The 11,554-nt window shown below is 49.0% G+C and overlaps 1 protein-coding gene across 2 annotated transcripts in view; it reads left to right on the top strand.

Moving 5' to 3' along the window:
- The first annotated feature begins 2,607 nt into the window (after positions 1-2,607).
- LOC144150063 (uncharacterized) overlaps positions 2,608-11,554 on the top strand; it is a 46,618-nt gene continuing 37,671 nt past the window's right edge. Inside the window, exons 1-4 of one of the 2 annotated variants that reach the window (XM_077681864.1) lie at positions 2,608-2,757; positions 3,876-5,406; positions 8,176-8,351; positions 10,279-10,426. In XM_077681864.1, coding sequence (XP_077537990.1) covers positions 3,909-5,406; positions 8,176-8,351; positions 10,279-10,426 — 1,822 coding nt within the window. In that variant the 5' untranslated portion in view covers positions 2,608-2,757; positions 3,876-3,908. Of the gene's footprint in view, positions 2,758-3,629; positions 3,730-3,875; positions 5,407-8,175; positions 8,352-10,278; positions 10,427-11,554 lie in introns of those variants that run through there. The other variant, XM_077681863.1, reaches the window with a different exon arrangement.

Here is an 11,554-nt window from a genome sequence, read left to right as displayed (position 1 = left end):
TAATGTACATTTATACCGTTAAAAGCGATTCAGCGGACAGACTAATTAACCTTAGCTAACTTCCCAAATTGTTTATTCTAGTGCAAATTCAGGGCGTTGCCGGCTTGTTCTTTTTCTACGATATTTTAATCTGGGTTTTCGTTGTTTTCGAATTTTCCGTTTTTGTGTTCGTTTCGTGGTTGCAGTTGGTGTATAAAACATATATACTATGTCGTAGTCTATTCTTTTATTTTCTATTTTTGTATATTCGGATTATCATATTCCTTTCGACCAATTGTCTCAATTTACTCAATAATAATTCCTCCATTTGTGCCTCTTTTTTTGCTAATGATGAGAGTTCCTTGTCACGCTTTTTTAAATCGGATTTCGGTTTGTTTATTCGGTGATATTTTATTTTGACCTCTTGTTCGCTGAGACCGGTGTATAGTAATTTTTATCATTTCATTTTTATTTTATTATCCGTTGGTTTTCTCAATCGGCTTCGGCAAATCCTCTACTCGCGCAGTTATAGCGGTGGAATGTGTGAACTCCGCCAGTCATACATTCATGGAGGGCGTTACACGGTTTGTCCATGTTCACGTTTTTTCGTTCGTGCTCCGCTCTTCCCCTGAATTTTTAAAGCATTTACAACTTTCGTCCTGCGATTTCGTGGAGGATGCGCAAATGACCTTTCGACCGGAGACACCCCCCCGGCGACACACCCCTCGAAGCGCATCGCGTGATTCGCCGGGCCCGCTGTTGGCGCGTGCGGGCGCCGACAGCGGTCGCCACCGCTGCTGCGGCCGAGGCAGCCAATCACCCCGGCACCCTCCCATGCATGCGGCGCTGGCTCGTTTCGGGCAACGTGACTCGCCTCGCGGCCGGCGAAGAGGAACGGTGCGTTCGCCATGAATGAACGTCGCGTTAGCCCGGCCTCCTTCTGTGGGCGTTGCACAGAACCGAACGGCTTTGATACGTGGTCGGCAATACAGCTAAATCAAAGGTTAACCAAGCGAAACCAAGACTCAACCAGACTAAGCCAAGCTTTTGCTTTGCATATCCAAGGTTAGCGGAGCTAAGCCGCAGCCATTTTTTCTTCACTTTGGGAAGGTGGTGTACAAGATGCATGTTTTCGATTTCGTCAAATCATATTTATTATTTGTCATTTTATTTGATCCTTGCCTCTCGTTCCGTAACAGGTGTGTATGCGATGCATATTATTCAATTCGAAAGTTCATTTAAAGAATTACTAATTTAATAAATTTTAAAGCTGTTTATTAGAAATGGGCGTTTGATCGACTAATGATTTAGTCGCGATTAATAATTTTAATTCGTTAATCGGCTGAAGTCATGTGAGCAAAATGAATCGAATACCATGTTCAAATTCTGCGCAAGCATGTTGAGGACCATCTCGTGTTCAAATAACTCGCCTTAAGCCACAACAGGAAACGGACAGGGAAGTCACAACCAATTGGGACAGGTTGGTTGTGGCAGGGAAGTCACAACCAACGCAACGGATTAATCGATCAAATAACCGATTAAAGCATGCCGAGTAATCGGGTTAAAATTTTTACACGGCGGCCAGCCCTACTTATAACATCTGTTCACGCAATTATAACGGTGAAATATGTTAACTCCCCCAGTCATGCATTTTAGTGCAAATAGAGGACGTTACACGGTCACTCGTTTTCATGATTTTTTATTCGTCCACGAGTACGGATTCTAGGGCGAGTTGGTGTTGCATTGCATTCGTGTTCCCGTGTTTTTATCTGAGCTTTTTTTTTGTATCTTTGTACTCCTTTTGGAAGGGCGGTGTGTAGTATGCCTCTTATCAATGTTGCTCGATCATTTTTATTATTTATTTTCATCTCCTTGTTTTTGCTTCAAATATTCCTTGGACCAATTATCTCCATTAACGCTTTTATAATGCATAATAGTGTTAACTCCGGCAATTGTGCATTTTATGCCTTTATGATGCACTTTTACCTACACTCCAGAAAACGACCGCCGTGGTCTATTGTTTAGGAATCGGCGACCTCGCCCAATGCAGCGATTGCTTGTCGAATGCAGTCAATTCCTGTAGCTGCGTGCACACGTTCGGACGGGGTAATTGCCTTATTTAGTTAACGAATCGCTTCTCGCTGTCTCAACCCTTCACTCATTGAAATTGAGTAGCGCGCATGCGATACATCGCTTCCGACTCTTTCGCGAGCCCTTCCGTAGTAATTGTTTTACTCCCACTCCCCAAAACGCACTCCTTGCGGTGTTCGCGGGGAACGGCGATCCGCGTTCGCAGTTCAGGGTGAAAACTCAAGCGCAGAGCCGGCGAAGGCGGGACTCAACAGAGCGCGCGGAACGACTTCCGTGATACGCAACCGGACGACAGTCTACCGTAGCGCACGCCAGCCGTTCCACATGGCCGGTCGCCTATTCAGCGGTGGCCGGGGACGGAGAAAAATAAACTACCGCGCGGCTCGCATCATCCACCGAAAGGGCTCTTCACGGCACAGCACAGCCGCATGCAAGTTCCGCGAAGTAAAAAACAGACAGGAAGAAACCCAGAAGCGGCAGAGCCGCATTTGTCTCCCCCTCCTTCTCTCCACGCAAGGTCGTTTCACTCCACCGGCGGCCATTTTTCGCTGGGCAGCCGGACGACGGTGGGGACAGACGGTCGTACCGCTTCGTGGCCTCTTTTTTTCGCCCAAAAGTTGCCCGTCTCGGCCCGACCGCGTTTCGTCGCCGCTGCGAGAAGATGCACGCCGACTCCGGAAGTCGTGGGTGAGTGTGAAGGGACAAAGCGGCGACAGTGGGCCGTTTGAAACTACCGCGTTCGGCAACAGACTTGACTTGCGAAAGATACGGCGCCGAGATTACGTTTGGCGTCGCCTCCGCGGCACCTGCTGTTCCGCTTGTGGCCGGGCGGTCGTCTGCGATGCTCGTCTCCACGCCGTCCGCGACATGTCTTCAAGAGAGCACCGCATAGAGTGCAAAACAAAAGATACGGTTAGAAAAAAGTAACACTACTCAAAAGAGCAGTCAACTTTCTATTTGAAAGACAACGGGGCGAGACGGACGCGGCCCGGTGAACGCGCGCTTCAGCATGCAAGAGGGAAGAATTAAGTGTCTCGTAAACGCACGCTCGCGCATTTAACCGGCACTTCATTCGTCTTCTTTTCCTTTTCGCTGCTAGGATATACTGCTTTAATTCACCTCCAATTTTCGCATTTTTTTTTATAAATAGAATTTTCGTTTAGATCTGAAGGATACTTCAAGAGTTGGATACTTGTCATGTAAAAAAAGTGTTTCTTCTTTCTTTAATCAGAATGTTAGTTGCAATGCGAACGAATCAGCACATTGCAGCACACTAAATTTATTTCTATTATAGACTTAATTGCGCTCAGAGCTTACTATTCGTGAATAATTTATTGTTTGAATCGCCACCCGAGCGTCTTTTTTTTTTAGGCAGCGTCGCGTGCGTAGCGCGCGCAATGTGGATTGGGCGAGAGCAACCGAAACTGCAGCGTGGTACGCACACTGCACCTGATAACTGCCCTGTCGCTTTCCATGGTGCGTCAATGCTCTGTCTTTTATCGCTTAGCGTATCCAAGGCTGATCTGTGCATTCATTTAAGCGATAAAATGACGCATATATATCCTCCCTCGCTATATACGGTCGTAACAGCGATAAGCCGCTTGCATGTAGCTTGGGTGACAGACCGTCACGGCCGATGTTCCGAAGATAGCTGCAGCCGTTAGTAATATGATTGTTCCAGTGTAACGCATCGTTAGTTCAGTGTAACGCATCCGTCGTCCAGCTCAACGTTTTCGTGTCAGCCGCCCAATTTTCCGCGGCTGCAGTGTCGATGTAAACGTAACGAACTGAAACGTGTTTCGCAGGTGGAGACGTAAGCGCCACGCCAGGTCGGACCCATGACCGAGGAACGGGGCGAGTTCGTCGAGTGGCGTTTCTGGCGGTTCCCGCACGCCAACCACCACGGCGACGAGATCAACAGCTTCGCGGCAGCGGCCACCGTTGCCGCCAGAGTCGGCCGTCTTCCCGCCAGCGAGCAGCATCGCCAGGCGAGACCTCCGAGGTGCTCCGTTTTCCTTGAGAAGCGCCCCTCGCAAGACAATGAAGCCGACCACACGGCACCCACCCGGGCCAAGACGGTGCCGCCGACGTTCGCCCACACAAGAGCAGACGACGCGGCCGAAGCAGACGGCGACTGCTGCCCGTCGGCGCGCCATCTCGGAGGCGCCGAGCGAGACGTCGCTTCGGTCCCCGCGTCCGGCGATTGGCGGACGGTCGCTAGGCCTAACCGCGTAGGTCGTCTGCTGCTCGACGCTTCGGCCAGCGAGGGCGATGACGCGGGCTGCCGCGTCGTTCCCGACGCCGTCAAAGCGGCCGCGCCCGTAGGGGACGCGTGCGAAGAGCACGCCATGGGTAACAAATCGAGCAGCGGTCATCAAGCCGAGAAAAAAGCCAAGGGCTCCAGCGACTGCTTGGCGAGCGAAACGCCGAAGGGGAGCCCGGGACTGTTTCGGCTGGGACGCGACGTTGTCAGAGGAAAAGTGCGCAAGACGCCGCAGGCGACACGCAAAGCAACCGCACCTGACGCGAGTGCAATCTCGGGGAAGCTTGGAGCCGAAGCGGCCACTGCAGAATCTCCAGCGAGCGCCAATGGGCCGCGGAAGAGGAGCGAATCGAGTCCCGAGAGCTCGGTATCGGGATCGGTGTACGTCGATACCGTGTCGCACCTGCCAACCGACGCGGACGGCAGCGGCGGAGACACGCCCTCGAGAAGCGGCGAAACCGAAACTGCGACTCCGCCGCAGCAGTCGCCGAGCAACGTGAGCGACACGACCGTGTTCGGCGACGACGCCGAATTCGTGTTTCCGCAACCGCATCATGCCGCCGTTTCGTCCGCGCCCGCTTTGGCGGCGACCACGCTGCCGCACGCCTACCGGAGTGCTTCGGTGGCGACGGGTGGGCCCCGCGTGCGCTCCCACAGCGAGGCGGACTCGTCGGGACACCCTCGCGCGACGTCGTCGTGCACGAGCCTCGGGCGCGGCGACTCGGGGCGGACGGCCAGCGAAGGCGGCGCGGCGGGCTATGCGGCCCCCACGTTCACGCTGACGGCGCACCGCAAGGTGGTTCTTCCGAAGTTCTCGGCACCGTCGACGCCACTGCCGGTCGCCACCACCGAGGAGAGCGGGGACGCGCCGCGGCAGAGCGCGCCCAGCACGGCCAGTGCGACCGGCGCCGGCCGCCGGCACTCCGCGTACGACGATGCGGCCCCGCTGGCGGGCAATGTGCTGCGCAAAGTGGCCTCCCTGACCCTCGAGCGCGCGGCAATCGAGGCGAAGGTGAACCGGCCCAAAGTGGTGCCGGAGAAGCTCGACTTCAGCATTTACGAAAAATTCGAAGGTATGCGTGCATGTGTATATATGTCAGCACTGTGCATAGTGAAAAATATTCCTTCAAAATTTAAAAAATTGCATGTCAAGTGTACACGTACTATTCAAATCATTGGAAACCATTTTGATTGGTCTACAGGTGCTCTCCACAATTAATTTGCTCCCTGCCATAGTTACGTACATCAACGTTGCAAATAGCAATTCATTTGAATCTTGCAAATGAAGTGTAATTTTATGCTCGACTTTCTCCAATGAATTGAGCTTGCGTGCCGATCGATGGCAGTGGACTATATCCTGTTATGTTCATGGTTATTTTAGTGAACTCTCTTAGTGAAATGTGCACATTCCTATTACAGTAGGAAGGGTGACGGATGCTGTTTCTGTCAAGGATCATCCAGTGTTTCAAGTTGCGTGGTTCACAGCAGAGTTTAGTCAGTGTACTAGTCGGAGCAATTTGTCGACAAATTTAATGCTTCGATGATACATTACTCTGTTCAGTGGTGCGGGACTTTGTCTTTCAATTGGTGGTACAGTCGGCTCGTAACATGTCAATCATTTCGTATTCATATTAAACGTAGGTAGCAAATTCTCCACATAAGCAGTTTGATTTCAAATATCTCAATGCGATTTTGCTTTTTACAACTGGCTGGGAAAACTTGGCATATACGTGATTGGTCACAGCAGTCTTTTGGTTTTGGTTTTTGCATAGTACTATTTTGATATTTTGTACTGTGGTATTTTACATAGTATTATGGTTTTGCATTGCTGAACAGTCCCTTGAGCAATGGCACATTCTGGACATAGCAGTGTGAAGCTCCGTTCATGTTCTCTTTTAGTAAACCTTTCACTATGCAGCATACCACAACTTTTACCTCGCCGGTGATGAATTTTTGGTGTGCTAGGGGCCACCAGAAGGTATTATGGGGGGTTATGATACATCGTTGTCACGCTATTCATTTGTGTCTGTCAGATTTCGGTAGCATCTTCGTAGCTCTATCCATCATGTCTGTCTGACGTCGTCATCATAGGAGTCCTCTTCTTCAGCTGAGTAAATTGTATTAGGGGGGATATGGGGATGGCTCATGTTTACATGATGGCAGCAGGGCACGCACAAAGTGGAGATGTCGCTTTCTTTCAACAGCTTTATCAGCCTCCTTTTCTGCACTATACGTATTGTTGTGGAAAAGGCGGTGGTAGCAAAGGGTGGGTCCTGCAAAGCCCACATGATAGGAGAGCGGCGGGTGAACAAGTTGTTTTTCCGCGTTTTTTGCATTCGAAAAATGCATAATGGATCTGTTTCAGCTTGCCTTGTTTGCGCAATAGCAATTAACGTGCTGGTGAGGCTAATATTGTGGGGTCACGTGATGTGGTTAGAGACCAGAACATGGTGGCCCTTTCTGCCACCTTAGGGACCACGAGTGGCACTTCCTTTGTGTGCATTTAGGAGTGAGCTGCCTTCAATTGAGGCTGCTGCTGCCACTTGCCATTTGGCTGATTGATTTATTTTATGATTGCGCGCAAACTGGTTGTACTTCGTGTGGTACCAGTTGCGACATTTGATGTATATTCTTTCGTCTCATTTACTCTGAGAAGTTGTGTACACAATTGCACAGCCCTCTCGTCACTTTGCTGAGTGGCTTTGGAGGTATTTCTATCGTTTCTTTTTTTTTTTTTCTTAAAACACGGGCACCAGGGACACATCTTGATGTGTGTTTTATTTAGTAACTAACGTCAAACATTAAGTTGCCCGAGTGCTTGTAATGTGGCTCTGTTGTCACCGCTACACGCATCCAAGCTGTATGGTTCAGTGTTTCGCTAAACCCATTTCCACTGCGGCCTGGTAGTAGACTTTATCCAGGAAGACATCAGTGGCGAAGCTGGAAAGAGGCGCGCATATCCCAATAGGCTTTTCAACATTATCATGCCCCTCTGCCCTCTTCCACCACAATTTCTTTATGCTTTGTTAAATTAATTTTCTCGCGCTCCTAGAAATAAAGCATGCCTCTTGTTGAAGCATGTGGTTACTTAAATCTGGGGGTGGGTGTGATGTACAATGGCCTAGTAACGCTTCCTGCATTGAAGAAAAAAACACTGCACAAAAGAGGCTGGCCCTGTCCCAACTCTATCTGTTCTTCTAGTCTTTCATACATTCATACATACTACTCTTGTTAATTTGACCTGGCTTATTTTGACTTCATCACCTGTGAGTCAATCAAATTCAGATCTCGCTTATGGTAGAAAGCTATTTACTCAACTCAGCTTTTCGCTCTTACTTGATCCCAGTTTCAACGGTCCTGAGAGGTTTAGAAGAATCAGGGTCATCTGCATTGTGACCTACACATGCGAAAGTGTCGTTCTAACCCTCATTCTATCAATGCGCTTGCTCTATAACAGTTAGTTTAGCTGTCCCAAGAGGCCCAAACGAACGAAGCTCAATTGTAGTTGGTACGGCTTCATGTACGCAACTGTACCCGCCCCGCCGCGGTGGCTCAGTGCCTAAGGTGTTGTGCTGCTGAGGACAAGGATGCGGGTTGATTTCCTGGTCGCGGTGGCCACTTTTCTGATGGCGGCGAAAAGCAAGAACGCCCGGGTGTGCGAGATTTTGGCGTACGTTAAAGATCCCCAGGTGGTCGAAGTTAATCCACAGCACTCCACTACGGCGTGCCTCATTGACTGTGTTGCGTTGGTGCATTAAACCCTACAATCAATCGATAAATCAATTGGTGTACGTAACTGTACTTCCAACCCTTCCCCTGTTCCCCCTGTTCCTCCTGTGCAGGCCAGATGCTGCTGAACTGGTTCTGCACGACGTTCCCCGAGGACCACTACCTGCGCTTCCTGCTGACCAAGCAGGACCTGAAGCTGCTGGCCGCCCAGTTCTGCACCCACCTGCTGGCGGCGGGGGTGCTCTGCCAGATCGAGGATGGGGACGCCCCGCTCGAGGCGCTCTTCCGGGTGCGTGCGCAGCTTCTGGGACTTTAATGGTTCCACGAGGGCATTTTGGAATGACCCCGCCGAGACTTTGTTCCGAAGGGGGCCATGCATTTAAAAGAACTGGGCTTCAGTACTTTGCTCGCCTCCATTCTAGCCACAAAAGGTGTTTGTTACCTTGGAGAACATAAGAAGCGTTGAAAGGATTTCAAATTTTGCGCTACAGTTACGTGTTATGAGCTGGAGTGACGTCATATTGGCACAACTTTGAGTGGGTTAACTCCAAGTTAGCATTCCAGTGATGCAATCAAAGGAACTAGAGGGCTGCACTACAATCGTCCAATCGTGGGTCCTTGCAGTGGGTTAGTTCAACAGCTGCCAATCGCACAAACAAGATCACTCGGATGTCGTAGGGAAATCGCTAGAGAGGGGCTGCAGAGTCGCCACTGTGCCGTCTTCATTACTTCGCTGTTTGTGACAAAATTGGTGTATGTATTGTCGAGGCAAAGCAGTCTTTCTGATGAACCAAACTTGTATTTTGTCTTCATGGCCCCTTTCGGATAAGCTCAGGGTCTTTGAAAGTAGTAGTAGGGGTTTAAATTGCAAGTTTTCTGGAGTTCCAGCGACGCATAAGCCTAGCGAGCATGGGAATATGATGTACTGTGAGGCCTCTCAAGTGGCGCAGGTTTATCCACAACTTTCTTCTCTAGTGAGCCTGACAGTCAGGGGAAGAAGTAGCTGCGGTGTGCGAAGCCCCAGATTTGTCTTTTCAGCTTTCACCGTGTGTGGTGCCAAAAAATGATCCCAAAAAGCAATTTGCAGTGGTGAAAATGACTGCGGACTTTGAGGAATGAGAGAAGGGGTTGGCAAGGAGGTTGATGTGCTGCGGATGTTGTCCAGGACATTTGCTTGCCCGCACACTGATTTTATGCACGCCTCTGGCAGTTCGGCTTTCCTGAGCGACTTGTGTGTCGTGTGGGAAAACAGTCCAGCTGTGTGTGCCATGCAAAGCAGAGAAAAGAAAAAGTATATGCCCCGCAGCTCTGTCAGCCTATCTGGATTCTTTCCATTAGTGTGACATAACTAAGAGAGAGAGAGAGAGAGAGAGAGAGAGAGAGAGAGAGATTATGCATTTGACTGCACAATGAAAGTTTTTCTGACCTCCAAAGCATTGTTGTGGGTCCTTATTTGAGAACCACTTGCCTTGTGCCTTTCTATTTTGTCCAAGTGTTGATGTCAGGAATGGTATTTGTTATTTTTACTCTGTGCATGTTAACGCATTGAAGTTGACTAACACATTGGCTTTTGTGCACCTTTAAAAAGGAGGTGCACTGGGGACACATTCAGATGACGTCCACCAACATAATCTGGATAATTGGTGCAGTGTTGTAACTATTACCGCTATTCATTAATAATGTGGCATGGAACAGGCATCGCTTTTCTGGGGCTTATATTCTCCTGTCAGTAGTGGAAAATAACAGGTCCAAGGCCACCTGTGTTCTTAAGGCTGCCCAACGCAAACTCATTGATGCCTAATTGTATGCCTTAGCTGGCTTGCTTCCGCCCTTGCATTCTTTACTTTTTCCTCTTGCCACATGAGACGCTTTGCAATCTGCCTTAATGCTTGAAAATGGCTTCAATCTACCTCTTACGTGTTGCGCTGCTGCTTGTACCAGCTGCCGTGTATGGGAGAGACGACGATGAGTTTAGGAATGGAACACCTCATGCTATGAAATGTTTCTCAAGCACTGTCTGCACTCCTTCCAACACTGGGGCCAACTTTTTGGCTCAATTAGCTATTTAATGATTTCGTATTAAAAATAAGCTTGCAGGTTACTTTATGGAGACGGGAGGAGATGTCTGCAAGTTTTTGGCAGCGGTCGGTGAGTCTTTTCGATGGTTGTGGATGATTTTTTTGTCGCCTGTCTTGCACACCTGGTTCTCTGTGCAGCCCGACCTGATGTACTACTGGACGCACTCGGAAGTTCCCGCGTGCCCTTCCAGCAACGTGGTACCGGGGAAGCTGACCACCGACTACTGGCCACCGCCACCAGACACGGAGGGGGATGCCAGGCCCGGTCTGCGGTACACCGAAGCTGGTAAGCGGTACCGCTTGATATTTGACATGGAGCAGTGGGCTCATGTCAACTTATAAGGAGTGTAAACAACTCGAGGCAGAACATTGCTGGTCCCCCTACCTCCCCTCCTGTCTGCGAATCCTATGAACGAGTGCAACCATTATGACACTCCCCCCTCACCGCATTCCCCCTCGTGCCACTCCCATGACGGTCCTCCCTTGGGTCGTGCCTGCGGCTGGAGTCTGGGTCTCCAGAACTAGCCTTGGTGTGGCAAGCTGCCAACCGCCATGGCATTTAATTTGCAGTTTGCAGTAAAGTTACCTACTACTTCTACTCTGCTTGGTTTTTTAGAAGTTTGGGGAAATTTCAATATTTTGGGCCATGAGAGCTCAATGTTTGGCAGACCTATCTTGGGACTCAAAAGGATTACTATATCGAAGTTAATGGCAGTAAGACCTCGTTATAATAGTCCTCTGGATAGGAAACTGGCTCTGTTACAAGTTGTTCTAAGTGGAGACAATTTTCAGTCAATGCACTGCAGTGGAAGCCGTGAAACAGTTAAAATTTAACGATTTTGTTATAGTGAGGGTTAAATGCATGTGTGGAGGGGAAGTTGTGGTTTCATATGCAGGTAGCTTAGCGCACTGACAGTGGTGTTGAAAGCACCCTGAGCTATAATTATTGCGGAGAAATTTTCTTTCTTTCCAGATCAGTTTGCTTTAGGTTGAGGGACTTCGTTGTATTTAAATTGCAAGAACAGTTGCTTCGTTGTATCAAGAAATGCGGTTTCTCATAGGCATTAGCTTACTGCACCTTGTGGCTTTGTCATGTCAAGGATATTGTTACACTGAACTTTGTTATTTTGAGGTTTTATTGTACACATCTGGTGCTTTCCCACAATATTTTTTATAAGTGTTTTAGTCATTTAATTTGGGGAAGGGGGGGGGGGAGTATTTTTGCTGTTATTTTGTGAGGGTGGTTTTGTTCATTTTGTTGTGCGAGTTCAATTTGGTCTATCGTGTTGGAGTGATATAGACAACTGATATTTTTTATTTTGTTGGTTAATATTCATTATTTTTGTAGCTGTCCTTTCTTTCCGCATACATATTCGGTTTTCCAAAATCCCATTCAACCAATTGTCCGTGTGTT

This window comes from Haemaphysalis longicornis, unplaced genomic scaffold (genome assembly GCF_048455015.1).
Source record: "Haemaphysalis longicornis isolate Haplotype H1 unplaced genomic scaffold, Haemaphysalis longicornis Haplotype H1 scaffold_8, whole genome shotgun sequence".
Taxonomy (NCBI): domain Eukaryota; kingdom Metazoa; phylum Arthropoda; class Arachnida; order Ixodida; family Ixodidae; genus Haemaphysalis; species Haemaphysalis longicornis.
This window is presented reverse-complemented; position numbering and strand designations above follow the sequence as displayed.